The sequence below is a fragment of the Nipponia nippon genome, unplaced genomic scaffold (genome assembly GCF_047370975.1).
Source record: "Nipponia nippon isolate SJK-2023a ecotype South Korea unplaced genomic scaffold, ASM4737097v1 scaffold_25, whole genome shotgun sequence".
NCBI lineage: Eukaryota > Metazoa > Chordata > Aves > Pelecaniformes > Threskiornithidae > Nipponia > Nipponia nippon.
The window spans coordinates 6,477,440-6,500,581 of record NW_028262342.1 but is presented as its reverse complement, the minus strand read 5'-3'; the positions used below and the strand labels follow the sequence as shown (position 1 = coordinate 6,500,581).

The 23,142-nt window shown below is 61.1% G+C and overlaps 1 protein-coding gene across 1 annotated transcript; it reads left to right on the top strand.

Annotated features, from left to right (window-relative positions):
* The first annotated feature begins 473 nt into the window (after positions 1-473).
* Positions 474-18,214, top strand: MDFI (MyoD family inhibitor). Its single transcript, XM_087761915.1, has 4 exons — positions 474-643; positions 12,225-12,419; positions 16,417-16,671; positions 17,096-18,214. The coding sequence occupies exons 1-4, from the start codon at positions 574-576 to the stop codon at positions 17,350-17,352; spliced, it is 777 nt and encodes a 258-aa protein (XP_087618041.1). The 5' UTR covers positions 474-573; the 3' UTR covers positions 17,353-18,214.
* The last annotated feature ends 4,928 nt before the right edge of the window (positions 18,215-23,142 follow it).

Sequence of the window (23,142 nt, the reverse complement as noted above, 5' to 3'; positions counted from 1 at the left end):
GCTTTGCCGCAGGGCGGGGGCAGTTTCGCAGACCCACTGCTCCCCACTACCCCCAGGCGTTGGGGGGCGAAAGCCAACGCTGAGCCCAAAGTGCAGCAAAGCTGCGACATCGCAGTTCCGAGGCTGGCCCCGGGAGCCACGCTACCCCTGCCTGCCCTGCGCCTCTCCCCTCCCCGGCTCTGCTCCATCCCCCGAAAGAAACTTTTCCTCCGCCTCCTGCTCCGCGCAGCGCGGCGGACGCGGGCGGTTGTTTGTTTGTGCTCGCAGCCTTTTTTTAAAGGTTTTTTTTTTAAGGAATTGGGAGGGAAAAAAAAAACCAAAACCCCAACCAAGCCCAGCCCCAGCCCCGCGGCCCCGACCGGCTCGTTATAGGTCGCCGGAGCGGCGGGGCCGGGCGGCGGCGGGGCCGGGGATGCGCGGCGGGGCCGGGGGCGGGCGCGGGGCTGAGCCGAGGCGCGGCGGCCCCCGGGGCCCCAGGTGAGCGCGGCGCCGGGCCGGGGCCGGGGCCGGGGCGGCCCGCAGTGGCCCGCAGTCAGCCCGCTCTCCCCGCCGCGGCCGCCGCGCCCCTCTCCGATGTCCCAGGCCGGCAACCACCGGTCGAGCCGCCCGGAGCCCCGCCGAGCCGAGCCGGTCCCGCCGCCAGGTACCGGGGGGCGCACGGCTGGGGGGTGGGGGGGGGGGGGGTGTGTGCACGGCTGGGGGTGCGTGGCTGCGGGGGTGCGTGCACCGCGGGGCCGGGCGTGCGCGGCCGGGGGGAGCCCGTGTGGCTGGGGGGTGCCCGGCTGGGGGGTGCCCCGCGGGGGGTGCATCGCTGGAGACGGTGCGTGTGCATGGAGCGGGTGGCGCGGAGCGTGTGTGCGTGGCCGGGGAGCTGCGGGTGGGCAGCAGAGGGGTGCGTGTGTGTGAGTGCGAGTGCGAGTGCACGGCTGGGGGCGCGTGGTGGAGTGTGCGTGGGTGCGGGGCCGGGGGGTGGATGCCGGGGGGGCTCGGTGCGTGCTCGGCTGGGGGGGTGCGTGGTTCCGTGTGTGTGCGCGGCCGGGGGGTGCCCGAGTGCGTGTGCGGGGCTGCGCACAGCCGAGCGCGTGCGTGTGCGGGCGCCTGGCGCGGGGCGGGCGCAGCTGCTGCCCGGGCCCGGGGGAGTTCGCAGCACGAACTTGGCGGCGGCTGCTGTGGCTCGGCCAAGCGCAGGGGCGGCCGGGTGCGGGGCCAGCGCAAGCTGCAGGGGTTAAAAGCCCCCCGAGGGCCGGGGCGGGGGGTGGGGGGCCGTGCTGCAGCCGGGGGGCTGGGGGCGGCGGGGCCCCTTCCCCGCCCCGCGGGGACTCCTTGGGGTGCTGGGGCGGGGTGCGGGGGGCAGGATCAGGCCACGGAGAAGCGGATTTGGGGATCCTCGCTTTCTCTGTGGGGCAAACCTGAGCCCCTCGCGTTGCCCAGGCGGTGGGGTGGCTCTGCCCGGGCGCGAGGACCTGTGCCGGTGTCCCGCGGTGGTCGGGCCCTGCCAAGGTTCACGTGCGGAAACCGCATTAGAAGTCCCATGTGAGATAAAACATGCTGGGGCAGGAAGCTGACGGCGAGCGGTGGAACACCCCGATGTGTACGTACGCTGTCAGAGCAGACACAAAAGGGGCCAAATCCACCCTGGGACCAGCTCCCTGCGTGCTCCGAACGCGGCTGCCGGGCAGGAGGCTGAGCGGGCAGGAGCTGTGCCGCGGCAGCGCCGGGCACGGTGATGCACAGAGACCGAGCTTAGCACAGCTGGATCTCTCCCCTTGTTGGCTTTGGCCCGGAGCACGGCTGGGCCCAAGTTTCGGAGAATACATCCTCTTGTTCTCTTCCCCCTGCTTTTCCAGCTGGATGCTGCAGGCTCCGCTTCCCGGCTGAACTCTTACGCTGCTTTGTGCTGCAGCCGTGTCCCGGGGCCGAGGCAGCTGCAGGGGCTGTGCGGAGCTTGTTTCTCTGGATTTTCTTCCATTTGCTTTCCTCTCCAGGTGGGAAACGGTGAACTGTTAATGCATGGACCTAGTGCAAAGAAGCTTTTACATGGGAACTTGCCACCAGCCTGGGTTGGGGGAGCGCTGTGCACCAGCTACTGTAAGAACGAGTGTGGGTTGTTTTAAAAAGTAGTTTAGAAATCAGTTAAATGCGTTGGAAAAAAAAGGCCTTGCAGCTTTTCTGCGTTCCTGGCCGCTGGCCACGCAGGAGCGGTGTGTAGGTAGAGCATGGTTCAGCCTCCTGGTTGTACTGGTGTCCTGAGCGGGAGCGGTGGGACCCAGCTGAGGTGGGCAGCATCTGGGAGCCCAGGGGCATCCGTGAGCGCCCGATGTGGGGTGCCCATGGTGGAGGGGTGTCACCTCCATCCCAAACCAGCCCCAAACCCACCCTCCTCTTCCCCAGCTCCTCCTGGAGGGGAGCGTGGACCCGGGGTGGGCGAACCCGAGCAGAGCTGGACCAAATTCGCCTCCTTTAGACCCCCCTTTCGCAGCGTGCAAAGCTGGGGGGGCAAAGGGGTCTCCAAGACACCCTCGATTTCCATCTGCCCAGGCTCCAGGGGCCAAACTTCATGCTGAGAGACTCCCTCGTCCTGTCTCGGAGAGCAGCTTTCTGGTTGCACGTCTTGAGCTTTGAATTCTTGCTCACAAAACTTCTTTCTTTCTTTGTTTTTGGTTTTTTGGTGAGCAATGAATGGACAGGGTCTGGTTTGTCTTCTGTGCTCGTTTGGCCTCGTGACGTTTCGGTGCAGAGCCATTATCGCTTGGGCAGCGTCCAGGGGCTCTGTCACGCACCACGGAGCCTGGGAATTTTTGCTCGACTCCCTTTCTGATGCTTTGCAAATTAGACCAGATAATTTGGTAATGCCGAAGCCTGTGAAATAAATGGGGAAGCTGAGGTGCCTGAGTGGTTTGGCCCACGTTAGTGCGTCGTGGGCAGGGTCTGGTTGGCATTGCCGTGCTTGGTCCTATTTCCCAGCCTGAGACGCAGCCCTTTTCCCAGAGTTTGTTCCTTGGCATCTCTGGAGATGGGCCCGGTGCCATCGCAGCCTCCTCCTGTCCGGGAGGGACGGGCACGTTGCAGACCAAGCCCTTGAAATAGCCACAGGTAGTTTGCAGAGGAGCCTCGGAGAGAAGAGGCAATTGTCTGCCTGTGTGGAGTACCTGGGGTGTATTTTTTTTCCCTCAGGAATTAGCAGAAAACAGGAGAAAAACAGAAAGCCCTTTGGCTGATGAGATTATTTTTGTCCTTCCTTACCTTCATGGGGAGGAAGAGGAGGGGGAACAGGGACGGCGGGAGGGGGCTTTCCTTGTGGGAAGCAAACCCATATAAAGATGCTTGAGGCAAATCCATCTCCAGAAGAAAAACCTTTCCCTCGGGTTCGACTCTGCTCACTCCCACCTCCCTTCTTTCCCTTCCCAGCAGGACATCTGCTGCGTGGGGCCACCGCCGCATCCCCCTCCGTGTCCCCTCGCCATGTCTGTGGCCCGTGTCTGCGTCCTGGCTTGGCCGCAGGCGCCGGCAGCTCGGCGGCTCTTTGCTTGGAGCTGGGACGCTCACGCACACGCGCTTTTTTTCCTTTAATTCTTTCTGCCTGTTCCCAAGGAGTTTGCCCCGAGGTGCGACAGCAGGCGGAAAGCTGTTGTGTGCTGCAGCCCCAGCAACGCAGCCTGCAGAGCTGCAAGCGGCTCTGCTCCGCTCGCCCAAAGTACCGGGGTCCGGCTGCCTGCACGAGGGTGCTGCCGCCCTGCTTGGGGTCCTGAGCACCCACGGATGCCCCGAGCTGGGGAGACTGGGCAGGAGTCGGTGCCACCATCCCTCGGGCACCCATTACTGGGACTCTGTCCTGCCCTGGGAGGGGGGCAGAAACAAAGGCAACCCCCTCCAAGGTGAAAATAAAAGGGTCTTCGCTTGTCTTAGCACTGATTTTAGTGAAACTAGTTGCAGGTTGCACACAGGCATCCTGTAAGTGCGAAGGAGCAGGAAAAAAAAAGCCTTAAAATAAACAAATTTTTTTTTTTTTACCCCAGATAAAGACTTTTTGCACCAGAAGATTCATTTCTGGTTTTCTTTCAAAGTTTTTCATCTGGTCATGAAAATGCTTTTTTTCTTTTCTTTAAACAACAACAACAACAAAACAACTCCAAAAAACCGAAAAAAGGCAGATTTCTGGCTTTTTTCAAATGTTGCTGGTTTTGAGCAAAACAAAGCAGGCCCTTCGGGGCTGTGCCGCTTGCCACCCCGGCGTCCCGCTCCCGCTCCAGCTCCTTATTGAATTTCCTTGGAAAGCGCCTGCTCGAGTCTATTAGTTGCAGAAACCCAAGCTGTCCTCCGGGCGTTTGCTGTAGTTTTCCTGATTTTTCCCAGAGCTCCGCCTTGCTTGGGCCGTGCCCCGTGCAGCCTCCTGCGGGACGGGCACCGGGAGCCCCCCGGGGCTGCGGGTTTGGCGTGGGATGGAGCCACGTTGGTCCTTCCCGGTGCCAGCAGCCCCTTCCCGCGTCCCCCCCGGTGCTGCGCTCGGGTTGTGCTGGTGGAAATGAGCTATTGCAGAGCAGCAGGGATTGGGCAATGGGGACTTTTTTTCCCCGAATCCCAATCTTCAGGCTTTGCCCACTGCAATTGCATGCATGCGCGCTTTTGCTCATCTCCATTTGACCTTCAGGCGGGCTTTGGCAGCCCCGTTGAACTTGATATTTGACCTGGGGGGGAAGGTCCCCCGCCTTGCTCCAGTGCCGTCCCGCTGTCTTTCCACGGGTGCATCCCCGGCTCTGCGACAGGGCAGCTCAGGGAGCGGGCAGTAGCTTCGGGAAGCGCTTTCACCCCAGTCCCATCCTTTTTTTGGGGCGCTCCCCATGGGTGCGCAGGAGGCTCCCAGTGCCGGTTCCTTCCCCTGGCGCGGGCGGCCGTGCCCCGGGCAGGATGGTGCTCACCCGGTTTGGCTGCTTTCAGTGCCAGGGCTGGGCGGCCGGCGCGGCGCGTTCCCCGCAGCGGCTGTGCCTTCGCATCGCGAGGAAGCAGGTCGACTCGCTGACTCCAGAGCAATTACTTGCTCCACCCGAATGGCTTCATCGTTGGCCGGCCTCGCCGCCTGCCTTCAGCGAGCAGGCGTGCTGCTGCCCCGCAAGCCGTGCCCCGACCTTTGTGGAAGAGCTGCTTTTCACCTCGTCCCGGCCCCGTTCGGGCCACGCTGCAGCTCCTCCAAAGCTGCTTTCGGGTCTGCGCTTAGGAGGAACCCCAACCTAGCAAGCGTGCACGCCAGTGGGAAGTTGAGCACCAGGACTGCCAAGTTTTGGGCTCCATCTCCGTAGGACGTTGCTTTGGGCAAATCCCTTTTACGTGCCTCAGTTTCCCCGCCGGGCTGAGCAGCGATACGGTTCTGTTCACAGCAGCTTGGAGCTGCGGCTGCGCTAATGTAAAAACATGGAGATCGGGTAATGCATGATGGGCACTGGCTTAAAACTGTACGCTGGGTAGATCTCAGGATGAAAGGTGCTGTATAAGTGCAAATTATTATGCTTGTTAATAATGATGTCCACCAGCTCACATTTATCTGCTCTTCAATTAACTTTTTTTAAGGACTCTTAGCAGGTTAGAAAGACACAAATTTTCCCTGGCAGAACCTGTGCTGGTTTGACCCCGTAAGGTTACGCAATTACTGTACTGGCATGGTCCTTAATTAGACTCTCCATAATTTTCCCCAGCACAGCCATGTGGCTCCTTGCTCTGTAATTCCCAGAATCTCCTTGGATCTGATAGGCATCGCGTTAGCCGCTTTCCAGGCTTCAAGGGTAATTGCTTGTCCTTAAGGACACCCGAGATGTCGCAGGATCTCCTCCTGCATCCTTCCTCCGTGCCAGGCTCCCGTGGCACGGGGGTTTCACATCCCTCTGGCCAGCGCGGGGGTTAGCCTGCACCGGGGAGCGCCGAGCCGCCACGGTGCTCCTCAAACTCAAGGGAAGTTGACTCAGCCCCAGGCTGGGTCTTTGACCCTTTGTTTTTCCCCATCATTTTTCTCCACTCCTTGGCCCCGCGGCACGTTTGGGATGTTATACGTTGCTCTTTGGTTTAGGCAGAGCCCAGGCCTGACGCCGGGAGATGGGCTGGAGCTGGAGGCAGAAACCTGGTCCTGCTGGGTCTGCTTTGTGTCCTGGGGCAAGTTGCGTTGTCCCTTGTCTCTGGTTTAGGCTTAGACATTGCTTCTTCCCTTGCACCTGCAGCTGCAGTCCTGAATGCTGCCTTAATATATATATGTTAAATATATTCTTACTGCATAAGGAATAGCTCCTCAGCGTTGCTGTCATGACAGAGGCGCATGCTTCTTGCAGTGATTTTATTTCTTATCCTCCCTGAAACCCCTTCTCGAGGCTGATCCCCACCGCCCCGGCGTCCTCGCTCTCAGGTAGGAGCAATTCTTCCTTGAGGGTTGGTTTGTGCCTCCTTTGCAGGAGCCCGTTGGGTCAGCGAGGACCTTTGGGTGATGGGATTTGTAGGGACACCTTGGCACCGGGTCTGCACCCCAAACCTGGAGTTGGGGTTTTGTCGCCGGAGGAGCTTTCAGCCGAGGTTGAACACCGAACGCGGACGGCCTGCAGAGACGCTGGCCCTGGCCCGCCTGGCCGGCCCGAAATTCCTCCCTTCCTACCCACCCAATGGCTATAAATAACAAATAATAACAACTGCCAGGCTGGCAAGCTATTTGGGGTTTTGTGGGTTTTTTTGCTTTGTTTTGCTTTTTTGCATTTAGGAAGTAACTTTTCATAGAAACCAGTATGGTTTTGACCGGATTGCTCATTGTCCCAGAAGCGAACTGTTTATCCGAAGCATTGCCCAGGTGAGCAGCGAGGCGCCGGGGCAGACGCTTTCCGGGAGGGAAGCAAAGCTGTGCTGGATGCGTCCCGGGCGTGCTCAGGAGCTCTGGGCATTTCTCCTCCTGCCCCTCCCGCCCTCCTTTTCCTTTCCCTTAATATCATAGAATCTGAAAATGCTTCAGTGCATTAATTTCAGACTGAATGTAAATAAGCCATTTGGATTTTTCCCAGTTGAGCAAACTTTCAAACCAGAATTTTGCTTTCCTCTCCTCCAGCCTGGCTCGTGGGATTGGAAGGATTTGCTTCAGTGCCGTCTCTTCTGCACTTGAAACCACTTAATCAAGCTCTAAAATATCCCCTGCATAGGTCAGACAGGCACCTGATTGGGCCAGGCAGCCTGTGTGGGGAAACCAAGAGAGATTACACACTCATTTTATCTGCATAAAACAGATTAGAAAGCTCCCAAACTAAATATTGCTGCAAGGTAGCGTGTTGTTAATGGCAAATGCCTCGCTAGACTGTCTCTGTTTGTGTCTCCATCCAACATTATCTTGTCCCTGACCAGCCATTCCTGAGGGATTAACGGGAGAGAGAAGGGGGACGGGAGGCTCTCCTGAGCATGTCCGCATCGGCAGGAGTTGCGACCCACAGTGTTAGGTTTGGATGCTCTTCAGGTCCGGAGGAACTCAGATGTGGATCCAGATGTGTCGAGACCCTTCGCCCTCCCTTTTGCAACGGGCTGACACCACCTAAAGCCAAGCACACTGCCTGCGAAAGAGGCGGGATTGCTTCTGAGCTCCCTGGTCCAAGCCTGTCTTTAGCTGCTCGGTGTTGGAGGCATTTTTCCCTCCCGTGCTGCCCGTCGCTGGCATGCAGCCGCGTGTGGGGCAGCGGTGATGGGTAGGTGCCATGCCGGTGGGGTGTCCATCCTTCTCCCACCACCAGATTTCTTCCTCTTGAGCCAAAGGCACTTGGATAGAAGAGGGGCAGATAAACTGGAGATCCCGAGCAGCCAGGCAGATCATCTCTTGCGTTACGCTACAGCTCAGGAAAGCTGAGCAGGAGCCGTGGGACAACCTGGGTGGCTTTGACCCAGAAGTGTGGCTCCAGCTTTGCCTCTTCCCACATCCTCCGTGCCTTCCCAGCTGGGGGCCTGGGCACCACAGCCGGCTGCAGAGAAGGAAACCCGCAGGTCCCTGCGAGCCGTGAGGTGCTGTGGCCATGCTGCCTGCGGCACCGCTCCTGTTTGTGCTGCCGGAGCCACTCTGCCCCGTCCTGCTCGGCGCGGCCGGGCGCTCTCACCAGCTGCTGACGCTGCTCTTGCCTTTTGTTTGGCCAGCTTTTCGGGGATGGGTCAGTCCTGCAAGCTCATCGGGAATTAAGCACGCCTCCCACCCAAAGCACAAACGCTTTTTCCCCTAATCAGGACAACGTCTGGTGGTTGCCCCAGAAGCTCCTGCAGACACCGGTGATGCAAAGTGGGTCCTTCCCACAGCCAGGGCTCCCGGAGGGATGTTTTGTACATTTGACTTTGCAGGAGTATTACAAGATACTCGGTTAAAGCTGATGAAACCTTATGGCTTCTTTCTATCTTTCCTCTCCTCCCTCCTTTTTTCTCAAATCTCGCAGTGCTTGGTGGACTTTGGAGCTCAGGGACATCTTGGGGCTTTTACGATGGGTGGATTTGGACTTTGTAAATGGGGAGAACAGTCAGAAAACCTGACCTGTGTGCATCTCCCGGGCTTGGCAACCAGGAGGCAAAGAAAGCAGCTCCATGTCTATCGGCTTCCTAATCTGTTGTACCTTACGGCAGCGCTGTGATTTACTGAAGCCTGGCTTATTATTTTTAAATGCCTTATTATCTCTGTTCTCATAAGCAAAACATGTGAGCCGCTCTCCCTGTGCCACGGTACCTTCATTTCTCCCTTGTATTTTACAAAAGGTGGTGCAGAATGGGGGAGCGGAGGCCTGGACTCATCCCAGGCTGTTTCTCCGCCACGCGATGAGCGTTTGCCCTGGCCGGGAAGGGGCTGGGGATGCAGCTGCTGCGGGGGGCAGGCAGGGAAGGGGATGGATGTCCCATCCCGAGGGCTGGCTCTCCTTAGGGCTTTGTCTGCATTTTGTCCAGGCTTGCGGTTGCTTTTAAACCTGGCAGATTTAGGTTGAGCCTGGTCTTGTCCTGGCAATAGCAAGGGAGGGAAGGAGCCAGTCCCTGCCCTGGTGGCAGCAGGGACAGGGGACCCCCGGGGTGGCCTCACCTTGCGGAGGACCCCTGCCAGACCCCAGTGATGGGGGGACAGAGCTGCTCCTCCCCACGCCTCTTTACCTGCTCACCCTCTCTGCTCAGCTTTGGTGGTTTGGGGAGCAGCAACCCCTCTCCGGGGGCTTTGTGCCCCAAAGCGAGTGTTTGCAGGAGCGATGAGGGCACGCAGCCAAGGGGGCGAGGGGTTATCTTCTGCACGGGACCCCTGCGGAGCCGCATGTGCGTGCGGGTGCCCGTCCTGGTCTGCAGGAGGTGCCCAGCAATGCCAGGCCGAGCAGCCTGAGCAACCCTGCGGGGGTATTTAAAGAGGAGGGGGAGCTGGGCAGCTGCAGGATGAGCCTGTGCCCCAGCGGCTGTGCCAGTGCAGGGCGTCCGTCTGTCCATCTCTGCCTGTGCCGTCAGGGGTGATGCCTCTTCCTTGGGTGCATTTTGCCAGGCTTGTTTGGGAGCTGTGGTGCTTGTGCACACCCAGCACACAAGCATTTCCCTGTGCATTCCCACTGCATTTCCCGGTGGGTCGGAAGGTGCCTGGGAGGTGCCCAGCCCCAGCAAACCGGCAGCGCGGGCAGGGAGCTGTGGGGCAGGGGCCTGCAGGGTTTGTGCTGAGCCCACGCGTGTCCGGCTGCCCCAGCCCTGCCCCGGGGTCAGGCTGGACCACGGGGGCAGACACAGCCCTTCTCCATCCCATTCCCAGGGGATGCCATGCACTTGGGGGTCAGCGCTGTCTGTACGCTCCCCGCGGACGTGCAGCAACAGGGAAGCGATGCTGTATAAGGCAGGGAACCAGCTTACCCAAATTTCTTTCCTGACTATGTTTGTCTCTCTTCTGGCCAGCTTGTTCCAGTGGGAGTTAATTTAATTGCTGTCTTCCTCCCTGCATGGCTGTGGTTGTGTGTGAGACCTCTTGTTGTGCAGGGTAATTATATGGGTGAAGCGGACATGGCAAAAATGAGCCTTGTCTCAATCGCTGGCGGACCAGCACTCTCGCCGTCCATACGGCCCAGTGCCGCTGCTTTCTCGCAGAGCTCAGGGTCTAAACAGACCGTCCCTGTCCTCAGCCCCTCGGGAGCAAGGATGTGATGGAGGCAGCACAGCGTGGCCATGGCAGAGGCACGGGCAGCTGGAGCTCTCCCTGTGCACAGAGCAGCTGCCAGCCCTTCTCCCACTGCAGCACCTGATTTTCCAGCTCTTTTTCCCAGTGTAAATCACTTGCCACAGAGGGGAGCACTGACCTCAGGGGCGAGAGCTGGGCAGGGGACCTGGTGGTGCTGGGGCTGCTCTGGGCAACCCCAAAGTCTTGGCTGGTGATTTTTAAGCCTTGAGCACACTCCGGGCATCTCATAGCAGAAACCGGAGCCGCTCCCCAGCTACGCCGATGCCCGGCGGCTCGGATCCCTTCCCGGGAACCGCACGGGAGCTGCACCCTCTGCGCTCTGGAGCAGGCGCCTCTGACTCAGGGCTTCGTCCAGAGCTCCTCAGTCATGGGGCTTTCAGCTCTGGCTTTAACAGGCTTTAGATCAGGCACTGACGAAATGCTGCAGGTCTGACTCAGGCCGGTCCAGGTTGGGACATGACAGAGGATGTGGATGCAGCAACATGTGGTTATTATTCACCTATACACCACGCCTGTGTGCAAATACCTATAGGTAGATGACAGCCTGCTCTCTTCTCCTCTCTGTTTTGCCCTGGGCTTTCACAGGGGCATGGGAATGAGTTTTCTCCTTTCTGGGGCCTGCATGCTCCCACTTCATTTGGGATTTGGAGCCAACGTTGCTGTGCAAAATTCAGCTGGAGCTGCTGAATTTCCCTTGTTGAGCCCCAAAATCACCCTGCCTGCGGGAGCGTCCTGCAGGAGAGCCACGAGCAGGGCTCTCTGTCGGGATGAGCTGTCCTTCCCAGCAAACCCCCTGTCGCAGGAGCTCCATGCCCCGGGCTGGAGCAGCATCCTGCGGAGAGTGGAGTGGACGGTCCTGTGGGGAAACTGAGGCAGGTGGAGGAGCACTTGGGGCGCAGCGGAGCTGGGAGCCGACTGAACATCGCTCCGGGCTGGTTGCAGCATGTCCAGGCTCCTGCCGACCCCGGGGTGCGGATGGGCCCTCCGCCTCCCTTGTAGGGCCTCTTGTTATAGTCCCTATAATTATACGTGTGAGGTCTGCCTGCCTTCCTCCCCGGCCCCTGCTTGTAGGACCTCTTGTTATATTGAGTATAATGAAGTGTCCAAGGGCTCTCTTCCCCCCCACCCGCCCTTGCCTGCCTGCGTGTAGGACCTCTTGTTATAGCCAGGGAAATTATGGGTCTCTGGTCTCCCTCCCTTCGCCCAAGCTATAATTTAGTTTTATATAAAGTGCGGTCCAGCCCCTGTTGTGCAAGCGGTTGCTATTCCAGGTTCTGGGGAGAGGGATGGAGCGGCAAGAAGGGGGCTTGCGGTGGGTGGGGGAGCATAGCATCGCACCGAGCACGCTGCAGCCCCCCCAGGCACCCGCAGCCCCCCGGACCCCCCGCCGTGGGGGGAAGCCGGCCCCCAGCCCGCAGTGCTGGCCCTGCGGGAGGTGGTTATGCCTTCTCCTCGCTGGGTTTCTGCGAGGGGGTGTGTGGCACTGGGGTTTATCCCCACAGGGAATAACGCGGCTCTCATTTTGGGTTTTGCTTGCCCCATCGAGGGGGGTCTCGCAGGGGCTGCTCCTGTCCCAGAGCAAGCAGGAACGCGAGGGGAGGTGGCAGCTGGCTCCCGCAGGGAAGACAGTGGCCCTTTCATGGGAAGGGGGATGAAAAATCCAGCTTGAACCGCTGAGTGTAACCAGATCCCCTGGCTTTTTACAGAAGGAATGTGGGACCTCAGGAAGGTTTTTGGGAGGGTGCTGCCGAACCGCTGGCGTTGCAGCGGGGTGAGTGGCTGCAGAGTGGTGCAGCCCCGATGCCCATCCCCAGCAGCCCCAAATCCCTCGCAGTGCTCCAGCTCTCCCCCCACTGTGTACTCGGGGCTGCAGAAGCAACAGGGGCAGCTGGATTTGGCCCATGCCCGAAATCAGAGTCCCAAAACACTGACCCGTGCTGTTTGCAGCGGCTGGGGATGTGCTGCGGGTTGCTGTGGGGTTGGGTGACTGGGGTCTCTGCCCGCGGCACGGTGCACCCCAGGGTGCTCAGCTCCAACCCCGTTTTTCTTGCAGAGGCGGGTGAGACCTCGCACCCTTCGCCGAGGCAGACGCCAGCGGCACTGTCGGCAGAGCCCCGGCCGCCCACCCACTCCCCTGCCAGCCCCGCAGCACCGAAGAAGGAGAAACCCCTGGAAGATGACGAGTCCCGAAAAGTCCTGACGAAGGGCCCCCGGGCCGAGCTCGCAGGCGCTCCTGGAGCTGTGACATGTGAGTGTTTCCCTCCACAGCGGCGTGTGCAGCTCCGGACACCGCCGGGTGCCTGTGCTTCAGGCCGCTGCTGTCTAATCGGTAACAGGGCTCATTAAAAAGGTGGGCAGCTGTGGTGGGAAGCCGTCTCCTCCTTGCTCTGCTCTTCCCCACATCAAAGCAAAAGCCTTTAACTGAGCTGAGTCACCGGGAGCCGGGGAAAGTGAAGGGCAGCATCCAGCAGTGCCGTGATGCCTCTCGCTGCCCTCGTCCTTGGGAGTGGCTGGAGGCAGAGCGGGATGAGGGCGGGCGGCTGGCGGAGCTCTCGGTCGTGTTGGGGTCCTGCTGGGATGCCGTGGTGGGAAGAGGGACTGGCCCCTGCGGGAAGGAGCTGGCTGCTGGATGGAGCATCCCCCAAAGCCACAGCGGGAGGGAGGAGAGCCCCCAGCAGAGCGGGCTCTGTGGTCACAGCCACAGGAGGGGAGTGCAGCAGCTGTTTGCTGGAGCAAAGGGAGATGCCTCCCCTTGGGACAGCTCTTGCCTTGGCCTGTCCAGGGCAAGGGTTAGGCTGGTGCAAAGTCTGAACGAGCAGGGGACGGGATGGGCTGTCTGCACTGAGGATCTGGTTTTGCTGGAGGCAGTGGTGAAGCCAAGCAGCACCTCCCCATTTCTGCTGCTGCAGCCCTGCCGGTCCCCCCACCATGAGAAATACCGGGGTGAGGTAGGAGCAGAGGTGGGGGACGGGGTGCCCTTGCTCCATTTCCCATTGCAGGGGCAGGAGGGCAGAGCTGGCAGACATGGGAGACCGGGCGCCAGGCTCTCCCGGAGCCCCACCGTCCGTCCTTTCCCTGGACCCCAGCCTGGATCCGAGGGTTTTGCTCCCAGGCTGCCCCTTATGCACGCAGCCATTCCCCTTTTGTTGGATGCGAGCGTGCAGCTTTCCCTTCCAAGGGGCGTAAAGTGGATGGATGCTTCCCAACGGGGAGAGGGAGGGTGGGAACAAGCCTGCAGACTTCGAGGAGTGGGCAGGCGGGGTGGGGAGGGGACGGCGAACTCCGGGCGCTCCTGACGGCGTACGTGGAGCGAGGAGAGCACACGTTTCCTCAACCAGAGCTCGAGCCCTTGCAAAGCATCTGGGAGCTGGGCCGGCTGCCCACAGACATTCTGCACCTCTGAGTCACGCTGCAGCCTGCTGCACTCTGCATGGCGCGGCCCCGCGCAGCCCCCTCCCCAGCCCACCCCCCGGGCAGCCGCCCCACGGCCCCGAGGCTGGGAGGAACGTGGCCACCCGCATCTGGGCTTGCCTGGGTGCTGGCTGCAGGGACCCCCCCCCCTCCCCTCTCCTCCCTGGGAAATGAGGTTCAGCTCCCTGTGGAGCATTGCCTCCGGCATCCCTTGCTGTGCAGCCCGCTCCTCGCAGTGCATCCTCCCGCTGCTGTTATGGGGGGGTCACCATTGCTTGTGGGGGGCAAATCTCCCCCTTCGACAGTACCTGGGCGCACAGTTAGGGTGACGGTGGCATTTTCGTGCCAGTCTGGCACATGCAAGGTCAGGAGGGACCGGGCAGCAAGGGGCTGTCGAGTGTAGGGTCGTGTCCTTCACCAGCATTGCCAGGATCAGCTCCCCCGAGGCTCAGCGCTGATGCCGAAGCCTGCCCTGGTTCTTAGCCAGTCTTTTGGCAGTTGGGGAGCAGCCGAAGTGGGGATTGTGGGTTTGGGGCTCTGGGTGTTGAGTTTCAGGCAAGAGGAGCAGACTCCGCTCAGGCGGCCACGACGTGCCAGTTTGTGCAAGCCCTGGTAGCGGCTCGGGAAGACGACCGTTGGCAGAGCCGATGGCCGGGGGGTCACAGCGGGGCGAGGACCGCTGCGGTCTGGGCATCTGTCCGCCGAGCCCCGGTGATGCCGCCATGGCGAACCTGAGCTGAGCCAGCACCGCGGCTGTGCCGGGGAGCATCGTCGTGGGTGTGAAACACAAACTGAACGTCCAGGAGGGGTTTGGTCATTGAAGAGGCGAAGGCAGGCGCTTTCCCCCAAAGCCCTGGTTTCCCACCCTGGTGCTGGTGGACAGATGGGGGGGGGCCGTCGGGTGGGCTGCTCCCCCCGCTCCTGCCCTGACACCCGTGTTATTAGGGAGAGTTATACACTGCTCCACCTAAGCCTCGGGTTGAAGATGTCTGTTTTAGAAGAGCTTTGGGCCCCTGTGAGTTGAAGTCTCTCCTAAAAAATGGAAGCTATTTTTCCTAACGTGGAGGGGGGGATTACTGGCTGCCTCTCCCTGCCACTCGCTGGAGCCGGAGCGTGATTTTGATTTACAAACAGTTTAATCTGAGGAATGCAGCGAAATGGAGAACGCCAAAGTGAGCGCGTTGCATGCTGCTGCAAACCCCCGGAGAAAGCCAGCACTCGAAGCTGCAGAGTATTTGCTGCCGTCGGACGCTGCCGGGCCAGGCCGGGCTGCGCGGGTCCCTGTGGGCTCGGCCCCTGCCCGCCGTGGCTCTGGGCAGCCCTGGGGCACCGCGGTCACCCTCCAGCTCGGTGCACGCACTCGGGCACAGGCAGTCAAGGGCAGTGGAGAAGGGTGCATGTGAAGCCAGCTCCCCCGGGAGGTTTTTTTTGGAGGGGGTTACATATCCCATTTTGTCCAAGACCTGTTTTCCATTTCGCCTTTCTGCCCTTCTCCCACCCCTCCTGCTTCCAGCCCGCTCTTCCCGCTCAGCTCCGGTTATTTTAAGTTCCCTTCCCAGCGCGCGTCAGAGCCGCAGCGTTTCACCCGAGCACCCGGTTCAGTTTCCTCCGCGGTCTGAGCCCAGCTCAGTCGGGCAGAGCCAGGCACTGGGTCCCTGCACTTGTGTTTTTTTAACCTCCACCTATTTTTTTTTTTTGCCGGCGAGGGCGGGTGCAGGACAGAGACGGTCTGTGCCCCCTCCGCCGTGTCGGTCTCCCCATGCCCCATGGCCACCCCACGCAGAAAGCAGCTCCTGTTCCCCGGCGGCTGGAGGTGCCTTTGCCCTCGAGCCTCTCGCCTGAATCATCCCTTGTTTACTGCCGTGGGAGAGGAGAATCAAAGTTTGGCCAAAGCACCATCAGGCAGGATTTTATTTGTGGCTTTCATTGGTGTTGCTGTGGCGGGGGATGGATGCTCCAGCCCCCCCTCCCTTGTGCTGGGTTCCCAGTCCTCTCCCCCACCGCAGAAGGGTGGTGTGGGGACGCGGTGCCGGGCAGGAGCAAAGGGCTGAGCTGCGCCGCTGGCTCCGGCAGCATCCCGGCGGGGCGCGGGGCCGCCGGCCTCTCTCACGGCCGCAGCGCGCAAGGGCTGGAGGGAGGCGCAGACAGAGCAGATATTTATTTTCCTCCTCCTGCAGAAAAGTTCAGCCAGAGGCTGGGGAGCCCTTTAATTAAGCAGCCAATTCGCGCGGTCCTGGGGAGATGAGCAGCCCGGCTCTCTGGTGGCACTTCATCTTTTCTGGCTTTATGGAGGGCAATGGGGGTGGCCTCGAGCTCCCTCTGGCAGCGCCGTGGCCTGGGCTCGTGGCACAGTGGCTCATGGAATGGTGGCTCTCAGCTGGAAGCAGCCACAGGCTCTTCTCTTCCCCACTCGGCACGAGGCGAGCGCGTCTCTGCACCCACTCCGGTTGACTCGGTGGCTTCATCCCTCCTGCCCATGCCAGCAGTGCTGGGACCCCGGGAGACCTCCTCCTCCAGGTCCTCTGCTGAGTTTTGGCAGTTGCAGCACGTCCTTCATGACAAGTCTTTATTTCTTGCTCTTTTTTCATCCCCCCCTCTCCCTGGAGCCTATCTCCTTCCCTCCAGCCATCCCTTCTGCAGCTCCTTTTCCACCTCCATCCTCTTGGACCATGCATCTGTTAGCATCGCTTCATCCCACCCACGAGGCCGCCCCGTGTCCACCTGGGAACCAGGCTCCCGTGCGGTGGCAGGGGACCGGGCACGAGTTTCTCGCCCAGCAGAGCGCTGCAGGGGGGCTCGGGGGCCGGCGGGGTAACGCGCTGCTCTCCCCCCAGGCCAGCCCCAGGTGCGAGCAGCCCTGCAGGCCCCCAGCCCCTGCACCCAGCTGCTGCAGAACGGAGCCGGGCGGGGGCCAGATCCAGGCGGTGCCAACGGGGAGGCGGGGAACGGGGTCTTCCGCCCCCTCCCCAGCACCCAGAAGCCCCACCGAAAGCTGCAGTCGCACCACTCCATCAACAGCCAGAGCAGCAAGAAGAGCAAGGGCAGCTCCAAGTCGGCCTCTTCCCACATCCCTATTGAGGCGCAAGAAGGTACTGGCTCTCCCCGGGGGGGTCCTTTTCCAGCCCCTCTCCTCCAACCCCACATCCCTTGGGGTCTTTCATGTAGCATCCTTCCAGCCCACCGGGACCCCCGGATCTGGGCGCCAGCCAAGCTCCCCTGCTGGGAGCCTTCTGCAGGGTGGGTGCTGAGCAGGCTCATCTCATGTCCTCCAAAATTGGTCTTTCTTGGGGCCTGGGCACGTCCCAAGCAGCAGGGTCAGTCCCCGGGCATTGAGGGAGGCCCCAGGAGCAGTACCTGGCTCCCAGCCTTTCTTCCCATCCCTTCCATTAATTCCCAAGGGAGGATTTCCACCCTTTTGGGGCTGCGCATCCATTCATTGGGCACTGCCTCACCCAGCCTGGCCGTGGGTGCCAGCGTCCCTCTCCCTGCCACTCTCTGGCCATTCCTCTGCAGACTGCTGCGTCCACTGCATCCTCTCCTGCCTCTTCTGCGAGTTCCTGACCCTCTGCAACATCGTGCTGGACTGTGCCACCTGCGGCTCCTGCACCTCTGAGGACTCCTGCATCTGCTGCTGCTGCTGCAACTCGGGCGAGTGCGCGGACTGCGACCTGCCCTGCGACATGGACTGCGGCATCATCGACGCCTGCTGCGAGTCGGCCGACTGCCTGGAGATCTGCATGGAGTGCTGCGGGCTCTGCTTCTCCTCCTGAGGGGCTGCGCTTGGCCGGGGGGACCAGGAGTGGGTCCCCCCCCGGGCTCTCCCACAGGAGCCAAGGGTCCAGCCGGTCCCTGAGCCAGTGTGAAACGCCGAAAGACGGAGCCTGGTGAAGGAGGAGAGCGATATCCCCCCATTGCAAACCTCATCCTCGGAGCCGGTGAGCCAGGCTCGGGTCTTGCCTGGGGAAGGGTGAATCCGTAGGGCCGCGGGGGCTCCGGGGACAGCCACCATCCCGTCATGCTCTACCTCTTCCCCACGCCGGGCTGGTTTGCCGAGGATCACGGGAGCCTCCTGCCACCTGAGCCGAGAGCAGGAGCACCCGCCCCGTGCCCCACAGAGCCCGCAGGTGCCACCCCGGGGTCCCTGCGTTGGGGACAGCCACTGCCAGCGCCGGGGCTGCCCCAGGACAGTGCTCTGGTTTACACGGGGGTGGCACAGAGCATCCTCCCGCCCCGGGACACCTCCAGGGCTGCGCGCAATACAGAGCTTTGCTCCCCGCCGGGAGCCCACCGGGTGCCGGGAGGTGCTGAAGCCTTTAGCCAGGCTGCGAGGTCCCGTGCTATGGGACGCATCCTGCCAGCCCCTCCTCGGTGCTGAGATCGGCAGCCAAGTGCAATACACACAGCCCGCTCCCCTCCCTGCTGCACTGACCGAGAAGCTTTTCCTTCGCCGGTCCCTGCAGCAGGACTGCAGCCGGGGGCCAGGGCAGCCGTCCCGGCTGGGGAGAGCCCGGAGCCGTGCCAAGCTGTGACGGACCCCGCGTGTGTCCCGGGGGGGCGCTGGGGCAGGGTGGCGTGGTTGGTGCCAAATGACCCCCAGCAGTCGTTGGCCGCATCCCGCCACCCCAGGGACAGGGCTCGTGGCTGGGGGGGGGTGGAAAATGCCCCACTGAAGGGCTGGGGAGAAGGGGAGGGAAGTGTCATGGTATTTTATTTTTTTTGTCCCTTTGGTTTGTTACTGTAAATAAAGGTCTGTCTTCATTTCTGACCGACGGCTGCTGCATCGCATGCTCCACAGGGCGCTCCCAGGAGAGAGCTGCTGGCAGCCGCACCACATCCCCCATCCCTGTGCCTGCACCCCCCATCCTGCTCCCAGCCGCAGGCACGGGGCCAGGGGGCTGGCGCAGAGGCCGCGGGGCTCCTCTGACCTTGGGGACATGGGACGGCTCAGTGGCAGCCCCAGGGTGCTCCTGCTTTGGTCCTTGTGCCAGGAGGGGAGATGCGAGAGGACTCCCTGTCCTTCGCGCTGGGGAATGGGTTGTGGTCCTGGTGTCCCGCAGGCTGGCGCTGGCTCCCTGCCCCACTCCTGCAGCCGTGGGACAAACCCTGGTCCCATTGCACCACGTCCCCTGCTCCTCCCAGGGCTCTGCCCTGCAGTGGGACCCCATCAGAGAGCTTCTGTCTGTCCCGGGGCCCCGACTTCCCTAAAGGAGAAAATAAATGATGCAAATGCCCGGCTGCAGGGCTGGGGTGGGCACAGGCTGCCCAGGGTTGGCGTGAGGCTGTGGGAGCTGGCAGCCCTCTGATTTCAGGTGGCCTGGGCGCTCCTGCTGCTGCCCACTGCCTGCCACCCCTGCTGTGGGACCACCGACCCTGCCGTGCCATGCCGTGCCATGCTGTGCCATGCAGGTAAGGGACCACGGCCCCCCCACCAGAGTCTCGCTGCCCCTTGGGGGGCTCAGCCATCCCGGCGAGGCTGCTGCCTGGGCTGAAGTTGAACGAGGAGGGAAAAATACTTAAAAATCGAGGCCAAATGGGTCAGTTGGTCACGGCGACACAGGCTGGTTTGGGATCTGGGCTGTCTGCCCTCCGGCGCTGCCGCTCAGCCATGAAACCTATTTTTAGTGGTGAGCTAAAGGCGGTCAGAACCGGGTGCAGTGCAAGTGCATGGAGGAGAAGAGGATGGTACGGGCAGCCTTGCCCCAGCCCACACGTGGCGGGGAGGGCTTGGGGCAGTGGATCGGGGCTTTCAGCCCTCATAGCTGCCCCAGCTGAGCCCCGGAGCAGGGAGCCGGGCAGGGGATGCACATCGCTGCCCACCCTGGGACGGACGGGACCGGGGCCCCAGCCAGCGCTCGCAGGGTCAGTGGAAGCTTTTCCATGGGCCCTGGCTGGGGCTCTGCTCCAAACCCTTTGCATCCTTGGCAAGGAGAGACGGAGGCGCTGGCCTTCCCCAGCCTGGCCTCACTTGTGGTGCTAATTAGGGAGGCTGGAGCTGGCAGAGCTGCTCTCCCCGCGAGCCGGGGTAGCGAACGCTGCTGGAGTTGCTTAATGGGGAACAGATTCCCCCAGCGCGGGAGGGCCCTGCAGGCTGGCCGTGCCGTGCGTGCTTGTGTCCCGGCGTGCTCCCCCTCACCTCTCCCCCATTTTGCTTCAGCATCAGATGCCCTTTGAACGCTGCTCCCAAGGGACCAGGTCCCCTCGCAGCAGCTCTGTCCACCCGCTGCGGCTTGAAACTCACGGGCAAGGCGGAGCGGGGAGGTGGGGAGCAGAGCCGGGCTCTTCGCGGCGCATGATGTACTGCTGAATGTATGTGATATCCACGCCTACGGACGTACTTTAGCGATGGCTGCCTTCAAAAATACAAATAAAATAGCAGTTGCCGGTGCAGGGCTACCAAAAGTGCGGCTCAGCCCTGCAGAGTGATGCTCTGCAAAGCTGCCCTCGGAGAAGTCCCACCTTCTCCACCTTGGGGCTGGACACTGGCAGGGGCAAAGCCAGAGTTTTTCAGCCCTTGCCCCAAGCCTGGGGCACATTTGCTGCCCTGAGCAGTGCTGGCTGCTCTGCTCACATCCCGGTGCTCCTGAAAATCAGAGGGATGGCTCTGGGATGTGGGAATGATGGACCAGAGCAGGGAATGACAGACCACAACAACTCGAGTTCCTGGAAAGGGTTCAAAAAGCCAAGTTCAAGCCTTCCTCTGGATGCAAGCTGATGCTGGCCAGCCACTTTGCAAACCACTGGGGAAGGCAAGAGTTAAACCCTCCTGCCTGGGAATTAATTAACAACAGATGTGCTCGGTTTTAACTAATTACTCTCCTGCCAGCACTTGGTTTTTACGGCGCTCTCGGAGCCCAGAGCCATAGCCCCATGCCCATGTGGCTGCTGGCCCCACAGGCTGGGCCATGCTGGGCACCCTGGGCTCGGCTGCCCTCCTTCCCTGGCCCCTCGCTAGGTGTCTTAAGTGAAACAATTCAATGAAACTGGTTAAAATTCATTAAATGGTCCAGCTGCCTAAACCAGCGTTGCTCCGTTGTTGCTGTTAAAGCCGCTTAGTGGCCAGGTCCCCCCGGAGCGACACGGGTCTGCCTCCCCGGGATGGGCAGTGCATCGCTGCTGCTCGCCCGATGCTCTCTGCTGGCGATTCGTTATGGATGGGGCATGGGATGTATCACTGATGGGAGCTGATTGTCTAATTGCTAATAGACTGCCAGGGCCGCGTCTGTGCTGCTGGGCTCCCATGCTGAGCATGTCTAGAGATGCAGCCAGCGTATAGCGAGGTGCACACCACCAGGCTTGGAAACTATGCAGGAGCCCTGGCAGGCAGGTGGGAAACCCTCCTGCTTCGGGGCTGGCTCGCCCCATGGCCCTGAGGCTTCTGGGCACCCTCTGTCTCCGTGTGCTGCGGGCAGCAGGAGGATGCTGTATGGTCTGAGCCCTGCATCTGAGCAGCTTGGACGTGCCTCTGCTCCTTCGGTGGGGGACTGCTTTCAACAGCCCGAGCTATTTCTGTCCACAATCACAATCAATAAAGCAAGAGAAGGGATTTTTATTTTCCACTCCAAATACTTTCCTCATCCTGTTTCCTCCCAGTTCACATGGCGGAGTGGGGAGCACTCCAGCAAGGAGGCCCACGAAGCCGTCTCCTCCTCCTCCTCCTCACCGCCTGCTCCTGCTCCTGCTCCTGCTCTTGCCCCACGCTCCCAGCCCGGTACAACCCTGCCCGTCCCTTCTAATTCCCTGCGATCGAAGGGACAGGTTTTGCTGGGGGGGAGTGAGAGAAAGGCATTGCACATGTGCGTGCGTACACACACACACGCAAGAAAACACTTTCAGAGCCAAAGGGGAAAAAATAAAACTAGGTCCTTGGAAGACACAGCGGCTCATGTAATCCCAGGTTCTGCTGGGCTGCCTGCGCACAGCGCGGCGGTGGGGGGACGGGCCGAGGGGAGACGATTGCAGTCCATTAAACTTCCTTTGAGAACCTGCCAGACTGACAACAGCTGGAAGGAATTAGCATTTCAGGTCCACCAGCTCCTCTCCTCGCTTTCACCCTGCCCCAAAAACCAGCTTGAGGCCACAGGCCCAGCAGCATCACTTTTTCCCACTCCTTGGCGTCCGACAGTATCTGGTCCGAGCTGATTTCTTCTTTGATCCTGAACCTGCCAGAAGCGTGAGCATCTGATGACGGAAAAATCCCAGTGCCTGTGCTGGCACAAGCACCCGGTTTGGGTCCCTTGTGTCCTAGAGGGTCAGGACCAAGGTGGGGCGTCTCAGCGGCAGGGCAAGGTGGCTTCAAGCTGTCTCGCACCTCTCAGCCTCCTGCACAAGAGGCAGCACTGTCAAGCAAGGAAAAAAATACCCAGGCTGCCAATGGCTGCCACTCAGGGCAGCACGGCCGCCCTGCCTGCGTGCAAGATGCAGGGAAGGGTTTGGCAGCCGGTGAGACCCCACCAGCTGCCAGCAAGCCCGTGCTCGCTGTCACTTTTGGGTGTCCTCATGCCGTGCGTGTACCCGTGCCGGGGGGAGGCTGGGAGCTGCCCGTCCCTGATTATGGGGACTGCGCCCTGGTGAGGGGGTGATGCCAGCCTGACACCCCGTTCCCCTCACTCCGTGCAGCTGGAGCTTGGCAGGAGCTGGGTGGGACGGCTGCGTGCTGCTGTCGCCAGCAGAGATTACACAGAAAGTTATCATGTCGCAAGGGAGGGGGGGGGGGTGCAGAAGCTGTCTGAGCTTGGCGATAGCTGAAGCAGTGCAGAATTGGCAAATGCCGGAGGGTTTCGCTGCCAAACGGCAATCTGCCTGAAAGCGCCGGTTCCTCCAGCCAGCCTTGGAGGCTGGGACCCAAGCGGAGACCATATATCCCCACGTTCTGCCTTGCTACCAAGTTGGAGAAGGAAAATGCAGAAATGCTCTTGTTAACCCTCTCCTGGGTGCCTGGGGAGGAGCGGAGCGAAGCCGAGCAGCCCGGTGAGCCCCTCGCCCTTATGCACTGCCAGAGACCTGGGCAAAGAGCACAGGCAAGGGCTTTGCCCCCAGAGAAACACCAAGACACAAGGGACAAAGCACAGCTGGACCCGCGGGCCCTGGGGTTCGTATACACTTATATATACCCACAGGCACATACATCCAGGGAGCTCAGCTTAATGCAGCCCTGAAGGCAGAGAAGCATGGTCGAAGCCCAGCCACGCAAGAGCCAGATGGGCACACAGCCCCGTCTCACCCCAGTGGGTTTTTTTCCCTTGCCCAAGCGCATCCCGGAGCTCAACATCACCATGGGCTCCAGCCAAAGGGGGCTCTGCCTCCCGGGCAGTGCCGGGGCTCAGGGCAGAGCCAGTGGTAGAAGGAGTGGGTCGATCAGGGAGCAGATGACTTTTCCAGCATTGGAGAGGTTAGGAAAACAAGCGGGAGAAACAACCACTTCAGAGGGGATGCTGGTGGGCTCGGTGTGTGGTCCTGGGGAAGGCACGGCAGCGCCGGGCTCGGGCACGCCTGGGCTGGGGCATGGGAAGGCCGGATCCTGTCCCAGCAGCACTGCGCTCTCACGCATCACCATTACCAGG